This window comes from Physella acuta, unplaced genomic scaffold, assembly GCF_028476545.2.
Source record: "Physella acuta isolate Inbredline_101_S28 unplaced genomic scaffold, ASM2847654v3 ptg001262l, whole genome shotgun sequence".
NCBI classification, from domain to species: domain Eukaryota; kingdom Metazoa; phylum Mollusca; class Gastropoda; family Physidae; genus Physella; species Physella acuta.
The window spans coordinates 97,764-119,621 of NW_026732777.1; the positions used below are offsets into that span (position 1 = coordinate 97,764).

Here is a 21,858-nt window from a genome sequence, read left to right on the forward strand (position 1 = left end):
CTTGACTTTCCTTCTAGTGCCAACATGGAAGAGTTCTTGTATTTTATCTGTGGCGCCACCTGTTGTTAAATTGATTTGACTTTCCTTCCAGCGCCAACATGGAAGAGTACTCTGGCACAGAGAAACTAATTATCTCTGCCGACTGCGAGCTGATTACAGTCACTGATGACATCAAGGGGAGGCTAGAAGTGACATCCACTCACGTTTACTTCTTTGATTGTAGCATGCACAAGGAAGAAGGTTAGATGATCAATTAATGCATTCTTGTTTTTATTTAGAGCTTAATTGGTATGTTTGGGGAGAAAAGGAATGAAAAAGTAATTTAAATAAAAGTAATTTAAGAAACTATTTTAAATGTTATGGTCATTGTGGTAGGTGGAGTAGAGTTCATCTGATAATGAGTACATCAACATGGATTATGTAGCCAGTAGCCTTTACTACATTCAACTACACAGTTCCAAAACATTAACAGGAGCCTGATTAAAACATGTATTCATACACAGTGTTATGGTTTGAGTTAGGGGCATGCTTATGAGTATATGTCTTATAACTAAGGTTCAGTGTTATGCAGCTTAGTATGTTTGATAGACAGATGAGTTCCAACATTTGTGTTGATCTATTGTATTCTAGTTCCAACATTTGTGTTGATCAATTGTATTCTGCCTTTAGGTGGTGAAGATTTCAAATGGTCGTTATCTAGATTGAGGGAGATACATTTTCGTAGATACAACCTCAGGCGCAGTGCACTGGAAGTTTTCTTAATTGATCAGACCAATTACTTCATCAACTTTCCTGAAAAGGTGTGAATTTTTGTAATTTAAAAGAATAATAATATATTAGTAATATTAGCTGAAATGGGAAGTTTATTGTAATTTTTTAGCGCAATTTCCATACTGGGGGATTGCGATTATTAACTCGTCATTTCTGGATGGATGTATGGATGGATGTGTGTCCGCAGCTTTAAGTCGTCTTTAAGTCGTATCTCCTCCTCAACGAAGCAATATCGAGGACTAGTTCCAAAGCAAATATGTTAAGCAAGTTCCGAGGATGAACATAGGCCAAAACAATTCCCAGAATTCCTTCCTGGATTTCCCGGAAAAGCCAAAAAACCTCGAAAAATGCAGTTTTTGGCCCATATCTCGGCAACCAGACCACTTAGCGACTTGAAAAATTTACCAATCGATTCCTGCCATAATTTAGAACAATATTGCTGAAGAAAGTTTTCAAAAATATCCTTTCATTCTGCCACAAAAAATTAATTAAGAATTTTTAAACTGAGCATCGTTTAGGCCTAGGATGATTTAGCGCAATGAGCGGAGGTTCGAAAGGATTTTTTTTCGACTGATACGGGAGGCTAGCCTGTCGCGACGTGGGATCGTTCGCGTCACTGCGTGCGGCAAGAGAGAGAGAGATAGGCGAGCTACGCGTCGCTTGTTTTTTTCCACGTGCTAATGTTTACAAACAAGAGGGCGGGTTTTAATCATTTGGGCACCGTTGCTGAATATATGATTTATCTCGATTTAAAATTGTTATGGCTAACATAAGGAAATTGCGCTTAAATTGTCACTAGACTTTTTATTAACTTGTTTTAATTAATCAGACCAATTACTTCATCAACTTTCCTGAAAAGGTGGGAGATTTTGTAATATATTTTATTAGTCATCAGTCTCAAAGTGAAGCTCATTGGAATTTTTTTTATTGATCAGACCAATTACTTTATCAACTTTCCTCTAAAGTTGGGAAATAGTGTAATTTAAAAGAGTACTAAGTGGGAAATAGTTTAATTTAAAAGAGTAGTAAGTTTGAAATAGTGTAATTTAAAAGAGTAGTAAGTGGGAAATAGTGTAATTTAAAAGAGTAGTAAGTGGGAAATAGTGTAATTTAAAAGAGTAGTAAGTGGGAAATAGTGAAATTTAAAAGAGTATTAAGTGGGAAATAGTGAAATTTAAAAGAGTAGTAAGTGGGAAATAGTGTAATTTAAAAGAGTAGTAATATATCAGTCATATCAGCTGAAAAAGGGGAGCACATTGTTATTTTTGTAATTAATCAGACCAATTACTTCATCAACTTACATGAAAAGGTGGGAATTTTTAAAATTAAGCCATTTTAGTTTGTAGTTAGCCACCCCCTTGTCCAGCTGTGTTGTGAATCACCCTGTAACTTTTTCAGCAACTGAGGAATAGGATCTACAGCCACATCCTCAGCTTACGACCTCTGAACTTGACATATAAAGGTCAAAGGTCACCTGGCGACCTCTTGAAAGCTTCAGGTTTAACACAGGTAAAAAAGAAAAATATGTAAATCTAGAGAAAAGTCTTACTCATTTCTTAGTTTAGTATTGTAATTAATAAATTAAATAAGTTTATGTTATTAATGTATGAATATCTTTCACTGTTGACGATTTAAAAAAAAAAATTTTAATCAGAAATGGGTGAACAGAGAGATCTCCAACTTTGAATACCTGATGCAGCTCAACACAATAGCTGGCCGCACATACAATGATTTGAGCCAGTACCATGTTGTAAGTGTACAGGGAAAGATTTAATAATTCAGCCACCTTTTAAATAGATTGCAGACTTTCCCATTGCGCCACATGATCAATCCACCATAGACAGAGATTTTAGGCTCAAAATTACTTAGGTTTAATTTTTTATAATCTTATACATATATATCACTATTATCACACAATCATGAATACAGTTTTATAATTTCAGTATTGCCTTTAACATCATTTTGAACATATTTCGAAATTATATCAGATATACTCTTTAAAATCATGAACTTACTTTTTTTTTTATATTTTAAGTTATGTAAATCATCTATATATCCCTAGTTTCCCTGGATTCTGATGGATTACACATCCAAGCACCTGGATCTTGAAAACCCCAAAACTTTCCGTGACCTGTCCAAACCTATAGGTGTAGTGAGTGCACGCAATGAGGAGGAGGTGCGAGAAAAGTAAGCCTCACCCTACACTGCCACTAACCCTTGCGATAGATCTATATTATACAGATTTCTAACCCTGAAAAATTTCTCTTTAATGACCCATGGTTTTGTTTTACTATGGTTGTGTTTGAAAGATTTAAATTACCTATATTTTTGTTTTGTCATATTCAAGCTATTTATAATGACCCATGTTTTTGTTTTCTATGGTCAAGTTTCTGACATTTTATAGTGACCCTTATTTTTGTTTTGTCATATTCAAGACATTTATAATGACCCATGTTTTTGTTTTCTATGGTCAAGTTTCTGACATTTTATAGTGACCCTTATTTTTGCTTTGTCATATTCAAGACATTTATAATGACCCATGTTTTTGTTTTCTATGGTCAAGTTTCTGACATTTTATAGTGGTTCTAAGCATTTGAATAACCTATGTTTTTGAATTGCTGCGGTCTCATTCAAGTTATTCTTAGTGACTCATGATTTTGTTTTTCTCACATTCTAGACATTTATATAGTGACCCATGTTTTGTTTTTGTTGTGGTCAGGTTTGAGACATTTGAAGACCCCTCCGGCACCATAGAGAAGTTCCATTACGGGACGCACTACAGCAACGCTGCCAGTGTCATGCACTACATGGTCAGGGTGGAGCCTTTCACAACATTACACATAGAGCTACAGAGTGGCAAGTAAGTTAGAATTATCTAGTAGCAAGTTAGTTTAAACTTTATTGTGGCAAGTAAATTACAAGTAGCTAGTGGCAAGTAAGTCACTACTGTATAGTGGCTTGTAAGTTAAACCTATATAGCGGCACATAAGTTAAACCAATATAGCTGCACATAAGTTACAACTATACAATTATATTTATACAACTATAAGTCACAACATTTGTCTGGCAAGTAACCTACAACATTAGATTGGTAAGTAACTTCCTACACTGTTGCAAGTGCTCATAAGCTACAACATTATAGAATTCCAGTTTGTCAAGAACAGTTGTACCCATATCTGTATAGACTCACCAGATGCCCCATGCTAAACTAACACATTGTATTATTACACTTTGTTCTAGATTGGCCAGAACTTTTCCCCTTTACCCACCTTTGCTTAGGCTTATGATCTTCCCCTTTATAAACCAACAGGAACAGGGCATTACCCCCCTGTCAATTGCCCTCCTCCCCCCCCGGACGTTTCTCCTTCCCCCCCCCCCCAGTTCAGCTAGGGTTAGGGCAAGGGTTAGGGCTAGGATTAGGGCTTGGGTTAGGGTTAGGGCTTGGGTTAGTGTTAGGATCAGGGTTAGGCTTAAATCAATGTCTAGATTTGGGTTTGGTTTCAGGGTGAGGTGAATTCTTACGTTTTTCGTCTTTGTCTTAAGGTTAGGATTAAGGTTACATATAGGTATAGAGTTGGAGTTAAAATCAGGATTCCATCTTGGTGGATGGGGGGGGGGGGGGTAATTCCCCAGGGCGTAATTACTCTGGGGGTAAATACAGGGGGTAAAGTCCATGGGGGGGGGAAATGTCAGGGGGGTGATGTCCTGTAGCCAAACCAACACACAGTACTAACATCCAGCTTATTCACTCCCATCAGATTTGATGTGGCAGACAGACAGTTCCACTCCATCCCTGGCAGCTTCTCTTCATTGATGGACAACCCTAATGATGTCAAGGAACTCATCCCTGAGTTTTTCTACTTCCCTGAATTTTTGGTCAATTTTAATGGTAAGTTGAACACATTTTTGGTCAATTTTAATGGTAAGCTGCACACATTCTTTGGTCAATTTTAATGGTAAGATGAACACATTATTTGATTAATTTTAATGGTAAGCTGAACACATTCTTTGGTCAATTTTAATGGTAAGCTGAACACATTTTTTGGTCAATTTTAATGGTAAGCTGAACACATTTTTTGGTCAATTTTAATGGTAAGCTCAACACATTTTTGGTCAATTTTAATGGTAAGCTGCACACATTCTTTGGTCAATTTTAATGGTAAGCTGAACACATTATTTGATTAATTTTAATGGTAAGCTGAACACATTCTTTGGTCAATTTTAATGGTAAGCTGAACACATTTTTTGGTCAATTTTAATGGTAAGCTGAACACATTTTTGGTCAATTTTAATGGTAAGCTGAACACATTTCTTGTTTGTTTTTAATAGTAAGCTGAACATATTTTTTAGTCAAATTCAATGTTTAGCTTAAAACAGTACTCGGTCCATTTCAATAAACTGAATACAATTCTTGGTTATGTTAAATAACCTAAACACTATTTTAGGTAAATTTACGTTTTAAATTTTTTTTGAAAATTGAATTTACTTATTTGTAGTTTAGGATGGATTAATTTTCTAAAACATCTCAGTCCAAATATATTGCATTACAAATAAAAAGCATGCTATGGGTATTTAAAAGTTTGTATCTTTGGTTCAGGTTTTGACCTGGGGAGACTGATGATATGGGTATTTAAAAGTTTGTATCTTTGGTTCAGGTTTTGACCTGGGGAGGTTGATGCTATGGGTATTTAAAAGTTTGTATCTTTGGTTCAGGTTTTGACCTGGGGAGGTTGATGCTATGGGTATTTAAAAGTTTGTATCTTTGGTTCAGGTTTTGACCTGGGGAGGTTGATGCTATGGGTATTTAAAAGTTTGTATCTTTGGTTCAGGTTTTGACCTGGGGAGGTTGATGCTATGGGTATTTAAAAGTTTGTATCTTTGGTTCAGGTTTTGACCTGGGGAGGTTGATGCTATGGGTATTTAAAAGTTTGTATCTTTGGTTCAGGTTTTGACCTGGGGAGGCTGATGCTATGGGTATTTAAAAGTTTGTATCTTTGGTTCAGGTTTTGACCTGGGGAGGTTGATGCTATGGGTATTTAAAAGTTTGTATCTTTGGTTCAGGTTTTGACCTGGGGAGGCTGATGCTATGGGTATTTAAAAGTTTGTATCTTTGGTTCAGGTTTTGACCTACTGATGCTATGGGTATTTAAAAGTTTGTATCTTTGGTTCAGGTTTTGACCTGGGGAGGTTGATGCTATGGGTATTTAAAAGTTTGTATCTTTGGTTCAGGTTTTGACCTGGGGAGGTTGATGCTATGGGTATTTAAAAGTTTGTATCTTTGGTTCAGGTTTTGACCTGGGGAGGTTGATGCTATGGGTATTTAAAAGTTTGTATCTTTGGTTCAGGTTTTGACCTGGGGAGGCTGCAGATAACAAAGGAACAGGTGAACGATGTCAAGCTTCCACCCTGGGCCAGCACACCTGAGGAGTTTATCTACAAGCACAGGCAGGCACTGGTAGGTTCATTAGGGATCAGGTAACTTTTGGCATTATAGGTTCATTGGGGTCAGGGACCTTTTAGCATTATAGGTTCATTGGGGTCATGGACCTTTTGGCATTATAGGTTCATTGGGGTCATGGACCTTTTGGCATTATAGGTTCATTGGGGTCATGGACCTTTTGGCATTATAGGTTCATTGGGGTCAGGGACCTTTTGGCATTATAGGTTCATTGGGGTCATGGACCTTTTGGCATTATAGGTTCACTGGGGTCATGGACCTTTTGGCATTATAGGTTCATTGGGGTCATGGACCTTTTGGCATTATAGGTTCATTGGGGTCATGGACCTTTTGGCATTATAGGTTCATTGGGGTCATGGACCTTTTGGCATTATAGGTTCATTGGGGTCAGGGACCTTTTGGCATTATAGGTTCATTGGGGTCATGGACCTTTTGGCATTATAGGTTCACTGGGGTCATGGACCTTTTGGCATTATAGGTTCATTGGGGTCATGGACCTTTTGGCATTATAGGTTCTTTGGGTCAGGGACCTTTTGGCATTATAGGTTCACTGGGGTCAGGGACCTTTTGGCATTATAGGTTCATTGGGGTCAGGGACCTTTTGGCATTATAGGTTCACTGGGGTCAGGGACCTTTTGGCATTATAGGTTCACTGGGGTCAGGGACCTTTTGGCATTATAGGTTCATTGGGGTCAGGGACCTTTTGGCATTATAGGTTCATTGGGGTCAGGGACCTTTTGGCATTATAGGTTCACTGGGGTCAGGGACCTTGGCATTATAGGTTCACTGGGGTCAGGGACCTTTTGGCATTATAGGTTCATTGGGGTCAGGGACCTTTTGGCATTATAGGTTCACTGGGGTCAGGGACCTTTTGGCATTATAGGTTCACTGGGGTCAGGGACCTTTTGGCATTATAGGTTCATTGGGGTCAGGGACCTTTTGGCATTATAGGATCACTGGGGTCAGGGACGTTTTGGCATTATAGGTTCATTGGGGTCAGGGACCTTTTGGCATTATAGGATCACTGGGGTCAGGGACCTTTTGGCATTATAGGTTCATTGGGGTCAGGGACCTTTTGGCATTATAGGTTCACTGGGGTCAGGGATCTTTTGGCATTATAGGTTCACTGGGGTCAGGGACCTTTTGGCATTATAGGTTCATTGGGGTCAGGGACCTTTTGGCATTATAGGATCACTGGGGTCAGGGACGTTTTGGCATTATAGGTTCATTGGGGTCAGGGACCTTTTGGCATTATAGGATCACTGGGGTCAGGGACGTTTTGGCATTATAGGTTCATTGGGGTCAGGGACCTTTTGGCATTATAGGTTCACTGGGGTCAGGGACGTTTTGGCATTATAGGATCACTGGGGTCAGGGACCTTTTGGCACTGGTAGGTTCATTGTTGTCAGGGACCTTTTGGCGTTATAGGTTCATTGGGGTCAGGGACCTTTTGGCATTATAGGTTCACTGGGGTCAGGGACCTTTTGGCGTTATAGGTTCATTGGGGTCAGGGACGTTTTAGCACTGGTAAGTTCTTTGGGGTCAGGGATTTTTTAATTTGGTGATGAGATTTGTGTTGACCATTGTAAATGTTCCCCATTAAAGTGAATATGTCTCCTCCAATTTTGACCATTGAAAATATTCCCTAGAAAGTGAATATGTCTCCTCCAATGTAGACCATTGTTAATGTTCCTTTTTTTTTTTTTAAATGTTTTTACTTTCTCGTATATACGTAGTATAGAGAAAGTATTGTAATCGTGCAAAAAAAAAAAATCGAGATTTTTACAAATCTCGACGTTTTACACCTCACTGATACGGAAAAACATAATTTTGCAATCTTGTCCGTATGTCTGTGTGTGTGTGTGTCTGTGTGTCTGTCTGTCCGTGTGTAAACACGATAACTTGAGTACCGTTACAGCTAGGTTGATGAAATTTCATATATAAGTATTTTATCAAAATCGTAGATCCGTATCAACTTTTGAGCGATTTCCGATAACCGGAAGTGGTACTTTTCCTACTTTGAATTTTTTAAAAGCCTATAACTTGAGTACTATTTCAGATAGATGAATGAAATTTCACATGTAAGTAAAAGATCTAATTCTCTACCTTCTGTTAAATTTTGAGTAATTTCCGTTGACTGGAAGTAGTAATTTACGCTACTTCCGATTTCTCAAAAAACTAATGTAAATTTTTAAAGTACTAATAATATTGCGCACTATTATACGCGTTTTTATTCGGCGTTTGCTTGGTGCGCAATGTTTTTTTTATGAGATTCTATTCTATTTTTAAAAGTTTAAGTATTTAAAATGGATTAAAAATCATAACTATATCCCCAGTTACCATCCCCTGTTGTTTTATATAAGAATATTCGAGAAAGTTTAGGGGAGATCACTACCGGTTTATTTTTTATTACTTTTATTTGCAAAAAACAAGTACATCAACATCAAATTCTTTACATAATTTTGAATATCAAATGAAATATATAAATATTTACATGATGTCATGTATGTGATTATAAAAAATTGAAAGGGATAACAGTAAAAGTGGTGAAGGTCAAATGAATGTTTCATGACTCCAGGTGGGGAGTGGAAAAGAAATTGTTCAAAGAGGGCGGGGATGGGGTCAATGGGACAGTGAAGCATTTTCTATGTAGGGAAAAGAATATGTTGACCAGTTGAAAGCGTGTTTATTTATATACTGGTCACATTGAGTTTTCAAAAGGTTGCTGTGTGAAAGATAAAGGGAAAGAAATTGTTAATGTTCCCTGGAAAGTGAAATCTTTTTTCAGCGTTCAAGCATTATAAATATTCTTCAGGAAATGAATATGTCACTTCCAATTTTGACCATTGTAAAGGTTCCCCAGAAAGTGAATATGTCTCCTCAAATGTTGACCATTTAAAATGTTCCCCAGGAAAGTGAATTTGTCTCTGCCAATCTCCACAACTGGATTGATCTGATCTTTGGCTACAAACAGAAAGGTCCTGCAGCTGTGGAAGCTCTCAATGTCTTTTACTATGTCACTTATGAAGGTTTGTCTCCCTTTTCAATTTTATTAGGTTTCCTCCCTTTAAGATTTTATTTCATTGTTATTTTTTTTCTCTTAAATTTTATTTTCTTTTTAAATTTGTTGAAGATATTTGGCTGTTATTTGGTAGTAAGTGGCAAAGAATTTAAGTTTTCTAATTGTTAGGTAAAATGTGAGTTATTTTTGGAGGTATCAGATACTGTCATGTGTCATGTTAAAACCAAATAGAATACATTTGAATACTAAATAACATACATTATAAAGACTTTATTAATTAACTATCTGACAAATTATACCTGTTATAACTGGGGACTACGTGTCCCACAGCTATGCATTATATTCTGTCTAGCCATGATTCGACAGGATGACAATATTTAACTTTACTCTTTATTGCACTATAAAAAATACTTAGGACGATTTGAACGGACAATACTAAGACTGGACTACATTACGACCTCACCCTAACACAACAAGAACAAGACTACCTTAAACTTCTTCCCCGGCAACAACAAACCTACACTTTTTTAATCTTAAGTTTTCAATCATGTAAAAAACAAGTGCAATCAAAAAATATTCTTTTCATGGCAATATGTTTCTAGCGTGTAAAAAATCTTCCAATTATTCCAACCCATGCAGGTGCAGTAGACTTAGATGCCATAGAAGATCCCAAAGAGAGGCTGTCTGTTGAAGGGATGATCAGAAACTTTGGGCAGACGCCATCACAGCTGCTTAAGGTAGCCATCTTGTTTTATTAAACTGCTAAACATGTCCTTTACATTTAATACATTTTTAAGAAATCTAATTCCAGTTCTTGCTTTATCTTATAGAAATTACAAGCATCATATGGCTTTATCTTATTATCATATATTAACTATATTCTTTTTCTGGCAATAAAAATATTCAAATACCCATTCAGAAGTTAGTTATTATACCATCCGTGCTTACAATGAGGATTATGTGCATCATTTCTAGTCACTATAATAAACACTATCTTCACCTATCAACTTTTTTCTCAATTTTTAATAGCCAATTTTTTGTTAGATATTTTTAGTTACATCTTCACCTTGCTGCAATGGTTTTATTCCTTAAAATCTTCTACCTGATCTTAGATATAATTTAAATGAGATTTGTACAAAGTTATTTGCCCTTGCATGAATCTCATCCCAAATAATTCTTTACTTACTACTTTTTCTTACTTGAGTGATAGTTCTTTAAATGTTCCTTTACCTGAAATGAGATTTTGTAATGAAGTGATCAACCATGATCTTAACCACAGCCCAGAAAACTAGACATTATGACTTTATAATTGTGTAGCTTCACTTAGCTTCAGTGGTTATTCCCCTTCATCACTCCTTAAGATACTATCTCAGTTGATATTTTAAGAGATTTGTAATGAAGTGATTTACCCTACCAGAAACCTCACCCCAGGAGATTTACATTTTGACTTTAAGTGGTTGTTCCTCAACATCACCGTATTAGATACTTACTCTATGTTTTATAAAAGATTTGTAATTAAGCTATTTCCCCTCCCAGGAACCTCACCCCAGGAGATTTACATTTTGACTTTCAGTGGTTGTTCCTCAACATCACCGTATTAGATACTTACTCTATGTTTTATAAAAGATTTGTAATTAAGCTATTTCCCCTCCCAGGAACCTCACCCCAGGAGATTTACATTTTGACTTTCAGTGGTTGTTCCTCAACATCACCGTATTAGATACTTACTCTATGTTTTATAAAAGATTTGTAATTAAGCTATTTCCCCTCCCAGGAACCTCACCCCAGGAGATTTACATTTGAAGAGGCCGTGGCCAGGACCACCAAGTCTGGGAAACCCATGGCCGTCTTCAACTTCCTCAAAGACCTCAAGCCTTACTTTGTGGAGGTGAGATTTTTTTTCTTGGATGCTGCTACATTTGTTTTCATGCTTTCTTACATTCATGTGATTAGTTGTATAAAGTAGTTATCTACTGTTAGGGAACAGTTTGTAAATTGTCCTGTTTTAAGATAAAAATATAGAAAAATAAAACAGTTATAAACACTTAAAACAAACACATTTATGTAATGTTAACTTATAGTCTTTATCAAAACAAACATTGAGATAAAGCAGTAAAATTTATGTATTTTCCTATTGTTCACATTCGGATGAAGTTTAGATGACATTTGTGTTTTTTCTTGAGATTTTTAAACTATTTTTTTTAACATATTTTAATTCTCTTAACCTAATAGCCGCTGCTAATATCCTGTTATCATAATTAGATGATATCAGCAAGGAAAAAAAATTGAAACTTTTTGTTGCATTTTTTCTGTTTATTTGACACAGGTTTCCAATGGGATTGACCCTCTAGTGTTTGTGAATGTTCCCAAAAGTCAGTCCAGGTCCATTCTACAACAGGGGATGCCAGACAGCTTGGTATGTTAATGTTGTTGTATTTTTGTGGCATGCATTTCCTTGTTATAACTCCTGTATGAGACCTGCTGATCAGTTTTATCTGGCAAGTTTCATTGGCCAGTCGACAGGTGAATGTTGTGTTTTAAGCACAAGTTCGGGATGCCATTAGTTGGCTATGTTAAAATTGAAAGTCTTAATACTTGCTTACAATAGCTTGATCTCCTTGGTGTTGGGCACCCTATATCCCCATCCTATCTCATGAATGATTTTGTATTACAAGACTAAAACATAACTATAAAATTGTTTTCATAGCTAAAACTATAAATAGGCTTTTTATCTTTTTTGTATACAAGTACTGATTACAGCTATATTATTATATCTTTAAGGATTTTTTATAATCATAACTTGTGCTGTATAAATTATGTCAGACTGTTTAATTAACAGCATTTGTTATTATTAAAAAGTGTTACAAATGTTTTCTAAATTTGGACATGAATGTCAAATCAGGTTACAATTACTGAAGACGGTATTATTGGCGTACATGGGTGGCTGCCCTTTGACAAATCTATTCCAAACTTCTACACCTTTGATAAGGACCCAACAATGCTCAATGTTAAGTAAGTCCAATGTTATTCAAGTGATGGTGTGCTCACATTTTTACTATCTATACTTGACTGTTTATAGGGGCAGGTAAAGAAGGATAAGGTAGGGACATGTTTAGGGTTTTTATCACCCCTTTGTCACCCCTATTGGAGAATTCTGTACCACCATGTTACACCATCGCAGTTGGAAAGATTTAATGAATTATCTTTAGTCCTTGAACATGCCATTCAAACAATCTTTGTTGAAAATATTTTATTTTTACTATTTAAATCATCATCTTTTCCCGTTCATGGGGCAGATAAAGTAGAGTGCATCTGCTCCAGAGACCTCGGCATATGAAGGGTTAGTGTGGTCGGCACCATGCCCAGCTGTCTTTTTGCTCTAACGTGAGTTAGGCACCCACCAGAGCTGGGTGGACTCAGGGACGTTCTACTGACTTAAACCAGGTTTTGAATTTGAGACTTTTGAGTTAGCCATCTAGCTCTCTACAGCTAGGCTACGATGTCCCATATTATTTAACTACACACGTTTAAACAGCCTCAAGTCTGTTGCCTGGTCTGGGTGCCCAAAAAAAGTTTAATTCCTTTTGTTCTTAATTTTTTAAATCCTTTAGAATTAAACAATTTTTTTTAAAATACAAACTTATTTATATATATTTTTAAAAAATTTACAAAAGAATTATTTTTTTAACTCAAGTTATTATTGTAGATTTTGTTTCAAACTTTGGTTTAATATTGAATGTTTGATGTAATATTGAATGCTTGATGTAATATTGAATGCTTGATGTAATATTGTATGCTTGATGTAATATTGAATGCTTGATGTAATATTGAATGTTTGATGTAATATTGAATGCTTGATGTAATATTGAATGCTTGATGTAATATTGAATGCTTGATGTAATATTGAATACTTGATGTAATATTGAATGTTTGATGTAATAATGAATACTTGATGTAATATTGAATGCTTGATGTAATATTGAATACTTGATGTAATATTGAATGTTTGATGTAATATTGAATGCTTGATGTAATATTGAATGTTTGATGTAATATTGAATACTTGATGTAATATTGAATACTTGATGTAATATTGAATACTTGATGTAATATTGGATGCTTGATGTAATATTGAATGCTTGATGGTATATGTGTGATGTAATATTGAATGCTTGATGTAATATTGAATGTGTGATGTAATATTGAATGCTTGATGTAATATTGAATGCTTGATGTAATATTGAATACTTGATGTAATATTGAATGCTTGATGTAATATTGAATGTGTGATGTAATATTGAATACTTGATGTAATATTGAATGCTTGATGTAATATTGAATGCTTGATGTAATATTGAATGCTTGATGTAATATTGAATACTTGATGTAATATTGAATGCTTGATGTAATATTGAATGTGTGATGTAATATTGAATACTTGATGTAATATTGAATGCTTGATGTAATATTGAATGTTTGATGTAATATTGAATACTTGATGTAATATTGAATACTTGATGTAATATTGAATACTTGATGTAATATTGGATGCTTGATGTAATATTGAATGCTTGATGGTATATGTGTGATGTAATATTGAATGCTTGATGTAATATTGAATGTGTGATGTAATATTGAATGCTTGATGTAATATTGAATGCTTGATGTAATATTGAATACTTGATGTAATATTGAATGCTTGATGTAATATTGAATGTGTGATGTAATATTGAATACTTGATGTAATATTGAATGCTTGATGTAATATTGAATGTTTGATGTAATATTGAATGCTTGATGTAATATTGAATGTTTGATGTAATATTGAATGCTTGATGTAATATTGAATGTGTGATGTAATATTGAATACTTGATGTAATATTGAATGCTTGATGTAATATTGAATGCTTGATGTAATATTGAATGCTTGATGTAATATTGAATGTGTGATGTAATATTGAATGCTTGATGTAATATTGAATGCTTGATGTAATATTGAATACTTGATGTAATATTGAATACTTGATGTAATATTGAATACTTGATGTAATATTGAATACTTGATGTAATATTGGATGCTTGATGTAATATTGAATGCTTGATGGTATATGTGTGATGTAATATTGAATGCTTGATGTAATATTGAATGTGTGATGTAATATTGAATGCTTGATGTAATATTGAATGCTTGATGTAATATTGAATACTTGATGTAATATTGAATGCTTGATGTAATATTGAATGTGTGATGTAATATTGAATACTTGATGTAATATTGAATGCTTGATGTAATATTGAATGCTTGATGTAATATTGAATGCTTGATGTAATATTGAATACTTGATGTAATATTGAATACTTGATGTAATATTGAATACTTGATGTAATATTGAATACTTGATGTAATATTGGATGCTTGATGTAATATTGAATGCTTGATGGTATATGTGTGATGTAATATTGAATGCTTGATGTAATATTGAATGTGTGATGTAATATTGAATGCTTGATGTAATATTGAATGCTTGATGTAATATTGAATACTTGATGTAATATTGAATGCTTGATGTAACATTGAATGTTTGATGTAATATTGAATGCTTGACGTAATATTGAATGCTTGATGTAATATTGAATGCTTGATGTAACATTGAATGCTTGATGTAATATTGAATGCTTGATGTAATATTGAATGCTTGATGTAACATTGAATGTTTGATGTAATATTGAATGCTTGATGTAATATTGAATGTTTGATGTAATATTGAATGCTTGATTTAATATTGAATGCTTGATGTAACATTGAATGTTTGATGTAATATTGAATGCTTGATGTAATATTGAATGCTTGATGTAATATTGAATGTGTGATGTAATATTGAATACTTGATGTAATATTGAATGCTTGATGTAATATTGAATGCTTGATGTAATATTGAATGCTTGATGTAATATTGAATGCTTGATGTAATATTGAATGCTTGATGTAATATTGAATGCTTGATGTAATATTGAATGCTTGATGTAATATTGAATGTTTGATGTAATATTGAATGGTTGATGTAATATTGAATGTTTGATGTAATATTGTATTTTTGATGTAATATTGAATGCTTGATGTAATATTGAATGCTTGATGTAATATTGAATGCTTGATGTAATATTGAATGCTTGATGTAATATTGAATGCTTGATGTAATATTGAATGCTTGATGTAATATTGAATGCTTGATGTAATATTGAATGCTTGATGTAATATTGAATGCTTGATGTAATATTGAATGCTTGATGTAATATTGAATGCTTGATGTAATATTGAATGCTTGATGTAATATTGAATGCTTGATGTAATATTGAATGCTTGATGTAATATTGAATGTTTGATGTAATATTGAATGCTTGATGTAATATTGAATGCTTGATGTAATATTGAATGCTTGATGTAATATTGAATGCTTGATGTAATATTGAATGCTTGATGTAATATTGAATGCTTGATGTAATATTGAATGCTTGATGTAATATTGAATGCTTGATGTAATATTGAATGCTTGATGTAACATTGAATGTTTGATGTAATATTGAATGCTTGATGTAATATTGAATGTTTGATGTAATATTGAATGCTTGATTTAATATTGAATGCTTGATGTAACATTGAATGTTTGATGTAATATTGAATGCTTGATGTAATATTGAATGCTTGATGTAATATTGAATGTGTGATGTAATATTGAATACTTGATGTAATATTGAATGCTTGATGTAATATTGAATGCTTGATGTAATATTGAATGCTTGATGTAATATTGAATGCTTGATGTAATATTGAATGCTTGATGTAATATTGAATGCTTGATGTAATATTGAATGCTTGATGTAATATTGAATGTTTGATGTAATATTGAATGGTTGATGTAATATTGAATGTTTGATGTAATATTGTATTTTTGATGTAATATTGAATGCTTGATGTAATATTGAATGCTTGATGTAATATTGAATGCTTGATGTAATATTGAATGCTTGATGTAATATTGAATGCTTGATGTAATATTGAATGCTTGATGTAATATTGAATGCTTGATGTAATATTGAATGCTTGATGTAATATTGAATGCTTGATGTAATATTGAATGCTTGATGTAATATTGAATGCTTGATGTAATATTGAATGCTTGATGTAATATTGAATGCTTGATGTAATATTGAATGCTTGATGTAATATTGAATGTTTGATGTAATATTGAATGCTTGATGTAATATTGAATGCTTGATGTAATATTGAATGCTTGATGTAATATTGAATGCTTGATGTAATATTGAATGCTTGATGTAATATTGAATGCTTGATGTAATATTGAATGCTTGATGTAATATTGAATGCTTGATGTAATATTGAATGCTTGATGTAATATTGAATGTTTGATGTAATATTGAATGGTTGATGTAATATTGAATGTTTGATGTAATATTGTATTTTTGATGTAATATTGAATGCTTGATGTAATATTGAATGCTTGATGTAATATTGAATGCTTGATGTAATATTGAATGTGTGATGTAATATTGAATGCTTGATGTAATATTGAATGCTTGATGTAATATTGAATGTTTGATGTTTACCAGAACCAAGAAACGTGTGGGCGGCTCCTTCTCCCCTGGCCTGAAGATCACAGCCAAGCTGTTTGTTGTGTCCCATGATGCCAAGCTGCTGTTTAGTGGGGGTCACTGGGACAACAGCCTGCAGGTCTACAACCTGGTTAGGCCAAAGGTCATCAACCACATTGTCAGGCATATAGGTCAGTTTTCTTTTGTCCTCTGCACAGAAGTCAGTTTTCTTTTGTACTAATTTCTCTGGGTTCTGTTTCATAAAACATTCAATGTGATTTATTAAAAACATGAGATTAATAATTTTCTGAAACATAACAAATTTCTTAACTACCTTATAAGAAAGATGTTTCTTACTAATTTTTAATTTAAATTTTACTTTGCATTGTGTTCAGTTATAATGTTTCTCTCGCTTACTTACACTAACTATAACTCCTCACCATTGCTTTCTTTCCCCAACTAGATATAATCACCTGCCTAGCTTTGGACAACTGTGGAAGGCATTTGGTCACTGGGTCAAGGGACACAACTTGTATGGTATGGGAGATAATACAACAGGTAAATATATTAACATGTTTCAGCTTTTACAGTGAGGAAAAAATATACCTGGTTTTTATTTACTTATTTTATGCTTTTAAAATAATTATATTTTATGAGTGAGACAGTTTGAACAATTTTTTAATTTAAATATAGCTATTTTGCAGTAGAAGACGTAACAAATTAAAATATTGTGTTAATGTCACTATTGCAAGTCACTGTTCAGTTAAAAATTGTTCATTTTGGGATTTCAATTTATGGATTTTCGTTTGATAAAAATGTATGGTTATTTTCAAATCAATCATTGTATGACACCCCTAAAGACTGGAATAGATAAACTAAAAACCCATTATTTCTGCTTTGACAGGCTGGTGTTAGTGTCAACTTGAGCAACAAACCCCTACAGACACTGTACGGTCATGACTCTGAAGTGACAGCTGTCCACATCTCTACTGAACTGGACCTGGTCGTCTCAGCCTCCAAGGTGTGTTCATTAAATCCGGGTCAAGAATTGCTGCCTTTTTTTTCTGAAAACTGTTGCGCTATTACGTTTGTTGAATATAAATATTTAGACATTGGCTCATTATAATAAACATATCATTCTTGTCCTAACATAACCCTATGATTAGATATTAGTAAAACATAATATCATTAAGTATATTTATGCAAATCAATTAGGCTTATATTATAAAATATAATAGGCTTATATATAAAATCACACTTACCACTTGTTCTTATGTTTATTGTTGAATATGATCAATTGAATCTACAGTATATTGAAAGTTCTTTAGTTATTTTATGAATTACTTAATATTTGACTACAAAAGTTTTAAAATACAAGAATTTAGTAGTATTATTTTGAACTATATTAGTATAGATCTGTATGATAATAGAACTTTATAATAGTAGAACATTATGATATCGAACAGTAAAAATTTTAATGTCTAAACAGCATAATTATAGAGATGTATAATTTATAACTTTTTAAACTATGGAGTTGTATAAATATGACTACATGTTATAGGGCCCTGCAGTATAAAACTTATCATGCTTCATAATATAAAATTATTATTACATGGGTGTTTAATATAAAACTATGAGAAATATTTTATAAAAGATATGATGTCACTACCTCACCGCAGGATGGCACAGTTATACTACACACAGTCCACAAAGGTCATTACACAATGACCCTGAGGGCCCCCTCACAGATGGGCTGGACACTGGACATTCCTCTGATGGCCGTCTCTGACACGGGGCAGATAGTGTTGTACTGTGTGGAGATGGAGAAACAGGCAGGAGAGGGCAGGAAGAGACAACAGGTCAAGTTTTCTTTATGGAAGTTTTGTTTTGTTTATTTAGATAAAATCCAATGGTTTTTATAAGTGATGAATTGTTGTAATAGTAGGGGGAGGGGTCGTTCATAAATGACGTCACACTCCTAGGGGGAGGGGGTTCTTACTTTTGTGATGATGTTTGATGGGGGGAGGGATGTTTCAGATAGTGTGACGTCACACTTGTGCATGAAAAAGTAATGTTAGAAACTCAATTTAAGCTGTGTTGTGAGGTCATTTTGTGGGGGGGGGGGGGGGGGGGAGATTGACCCAAAACCAAAAAGTGTGACATCATTTTTGGACGACCCCAAACGAAAATCACATTAAATTTATAGTTTTATTATGTTGTTAAGATTACAAAATATTTAAACAAATTTTATCTGAAATTAGTTCATTGCTGTTTTTATTTTTATTTTCAAAACGGTTTCTTAACAAAAATGTTTTAAAAAACTTGTTGAATAAGTTATTTACACTCAGAAATGTTTATTTCACTAGGAAAAAAAGTCTTGTGTGCACAAATATAAATTTTCAAAAACTATTACTTTTTTATTACTTACAGTTTTAATATTTTTAAATTGGATAATTTTGTTTTTAAATATTTCTATTGTAAATTGTTTCCCTTTAGGAGAGGCATTGTTTACACCTGTACTCTGTCAATGGTAAACATTTGTTTAGTGAACCCCTGCAGCACAGCCTGGGGGACATGTGCATGTCTGGTGACCATCTGGTGCTGGGCAACGATGCCGGACAGCTCATTGTCATGGAGATTTTTGGGTCAGTCTATTCTTATTTATGCCTAATTGTTTTTGTGTTTTTCCATTGTGATGCATGTAGGGTTTCCTGCAACTTATTTCTAATCATCTGTAATTTTAGTCCTTCTTATCTAGTAAAAACAGGTCTGCATAAAACTTTCACAAGATTAAGTAGCTTAAATATCACTTTTTTTTGTATATACATATAACAATACCTATGTACTATTTAAAAAGGTAATCAATTAATGAAAAACTTTCACAAGAAAAACTTTCATTAGGTGGCTTAAATAATTTAACTTTTTTCTTTTGTATATACATATTTATAACAATATCTATGTACAAATTAAAAAGTTAATCAGTTAATGAAAAACTTTCACAAGATTAGATGGCTTAAATAAATCAACTTCCTTTTCTGTTGTATTGACAACACACAATACAATGTAAAACACGTGAATTTTAACCATAAGTTTGTGTTCCTTCTTGTATATACACATATAACGATATGTATGTACAAATTAAAAAGGTAATCATTCAATGAAAAATGTTCATTTATTTTTCTCAAATATGCAGCACACAATGTGAATTTTAAAACTAATTTATGTAGTAACAAAAAAAATTTTCTCCGTCAGCCTGAGGCCAATGACGACCATGGAACTTTTGGTCCCCATCCAGTGTGTCACCCTATCCAATGGGAGCAGTCACGTCCTGGCCGGCCTAAAGGATGGGAAACTCATCATTGTTGGCAACAAGGGGAAGAATTAGTTGCTGTTGAACAAACAATTTACAAGTCTTTCATCCAAGGGAAACAACCACCGGAGAAAAATTCCAAGAGAAGTTAACTGTGGGGTGATTTTCGATTTGGATAAAATTAGAAAATTGTGTTTTAAATAAATGTTTAATTTAAACCAAAAGTAAATACGAAATAAACTTAAAAATACAGTATCAAAAACATTTAGATTAGGTATTTTAATTGTATAACGGTTTTTTAATGTGTAATCTCAGAATATATTTAAAACGGCCACTTTTTTTTAAATTTTGCAATCTGTAAAATTTAAACAATGGCCATTGATACCATTGCTCTGACACTACTTTGTCGAAACTGTGGGCTAATGTTTTTTAATTTGCTGTTTTATTACATGAAACAATAAAATACCCTATTAGTACAGTCTCAGCTACCTTTTAATACTCTGGTATTCTTATGGGTTGTGTTTGCTAAATTAATAAGTTAAATTTTTTAACTCAAAAGTGTATTATAATATTGGTTTTATCCTCTCTCATATCAAACTGATTTTTGTTTTAGCATTTTTACAGCCTAAAAAAACTCATTGTAAAAAATAGTGTTTTTGGTTTGTTTTGTTTCTTATTGTTGAATATCATTGTGTTACTAAAAATAACCACATGACAAATTGTGGTCCAACTTTTTCAATGTACAAATGGCTGCTGGGACTAGCTGGCAGATCTGCTGTGATTAGACTCATTTTATTCCCATAATTATTTATTATATAATACTCTTTTATTTCGTATGAAACAATTGTTTGGAGATAGTTTTTGACTTAATAGTAAATATGCATAATTGTGTGGTTAAGTGAAATGAACAAATGGGGCATTAATAAGCTTAAACCAATGTGAAAAATTTGTAATTATTTTTTACTTTCTCGTATATACGAAGTATAGAGAAAGTATTGTAATCGTGCACAAAAATCACTTGAAATTTTAACAATTTTCACTGTATTACACCTCAGTCCTTCATCACATCCGAAGTATAGAGGACTTATTTTAATCGGGCAAAAATGATCAATCCAGATTTATCAAAATTAAGAGGTTTTATGCGTAATCCAGTCTGAAAAACTGGGCTTTGCAATTCTGTCCGTATGTCTGTGTGTCTGTCTGTCTGTCCGTGTGTAAACACGATAACTTGAGTACCGTTACAGCTAGGTTGATGAAATTTCATATATAAGTATTTTATCAAAATCGTAGATCCGTATCAACTTTTGAGCGATTTCCGATAACCAGAGGTGGTACTTTTTCTACTTTGAATTTTTCAAAAGCCTATAACTTGAGTACTATTTCAGATAGATAAATGAAATTTCACATGTAAGTAAAAGATCTAATTCTCTACCTTCTGTTAAATTTTGAGTAATTTCCATTGACCGGAAGTAGTAATTTACGCTACTTCCGATTTCTCAAAAAACTAATGTAAATTTTTAAAGTACTAATAATATTGCGCACTATTATGCACTTTTTTATTTTGCGTTCACTTGGTGTGCAATTTTTTTGTCTACGAGATTTTATTCAATTTTCAAAACTTTAAGTATTTAAAATGGATTAAAAATCATGTCTATAGCCCCAGTTCCCATCCCCTGTTGTTTTATA

General features: G+C 33.3%; 1 protein-coding gene across 1 annotated transcript in view; it reads left to right on the forward strand.

Annotated features, from left to right (window-relative positions):
* The window catches only part of LOC131957751 (neurobeachin-like protein 1), a 52,505-nt gene extending 31,377 nt beyond the window's left edge, over window positions 1-21,128 (forward strand). The window contains exons 44-62 of the mRNA XM_059322513.1: window positions 92-240; window positions 670-800; window positions 2,170-2,280; window positions 2,426-2,521; window positions 2,834-2,958; window positions 3,491-3,631; window positions 4,530-4,660; window positions 6,117-6,226; window positions 9,141-9,258; window positions 9,891-9,988; window positions 11,026-11,139; window positions 11,578-11,667; window positions 12,154-12,263; window positions 16,881-17,053; window positions 17,326-17,420; window positions 17,767-17,883; window positions 18,542-18,721; window positions 19,359-19,507; window positions 20,115-21,128. Of these exons, the coding sequence (XP_059178496.1) occupies window positions 92-240; window positions 670-800; window positions 2,170-2,280; window positions 2,426-2,521; window positions 2,834-2,958; window positions 3,491-3,631; window positions 4,530-4,660; window positions 6,117-6,226; window positions 9,141-9,258; window positions 9,891-9,988; window positions 11,026-11,139; window positions 11,578-11,667; window positions 12,154-12,263; window positions 16,881-17,053; window positions 17,326-17,420; window positions 17,767-17,883; window positions 18,542-18,721; window positions 19,359-19,507; window positions 20,115-20,247 (2,371 nt within the window). The 3' untranslated portion in view covers window positions 20,248-21,128. The remainder of the gene's footprint in view (window positions 1-91; window positions 241-669; window positions 801-2,169; window positions 2,281-2,425; window positions 2,522-2,833; window positions 2,959-3,490; window positions 3,632-4,529; window positions 4,661-6,116; window positions 6,227-9,140; window positions 9,259-9,890; window positions 9,989-11,025; window positions 11,140-11,577; window positions 11,668-12,153; window positions 12,264-16,880; window positions 17,054-17,325; window positions 17,421-17,766; window positions 17,884-18,541; window positions 18,722-19,358; window positions 19,508-20,114) is intronic.
* The last annotated feature ends 730 nt before the right edge of the window (window positions 21,129-21,858 follow it).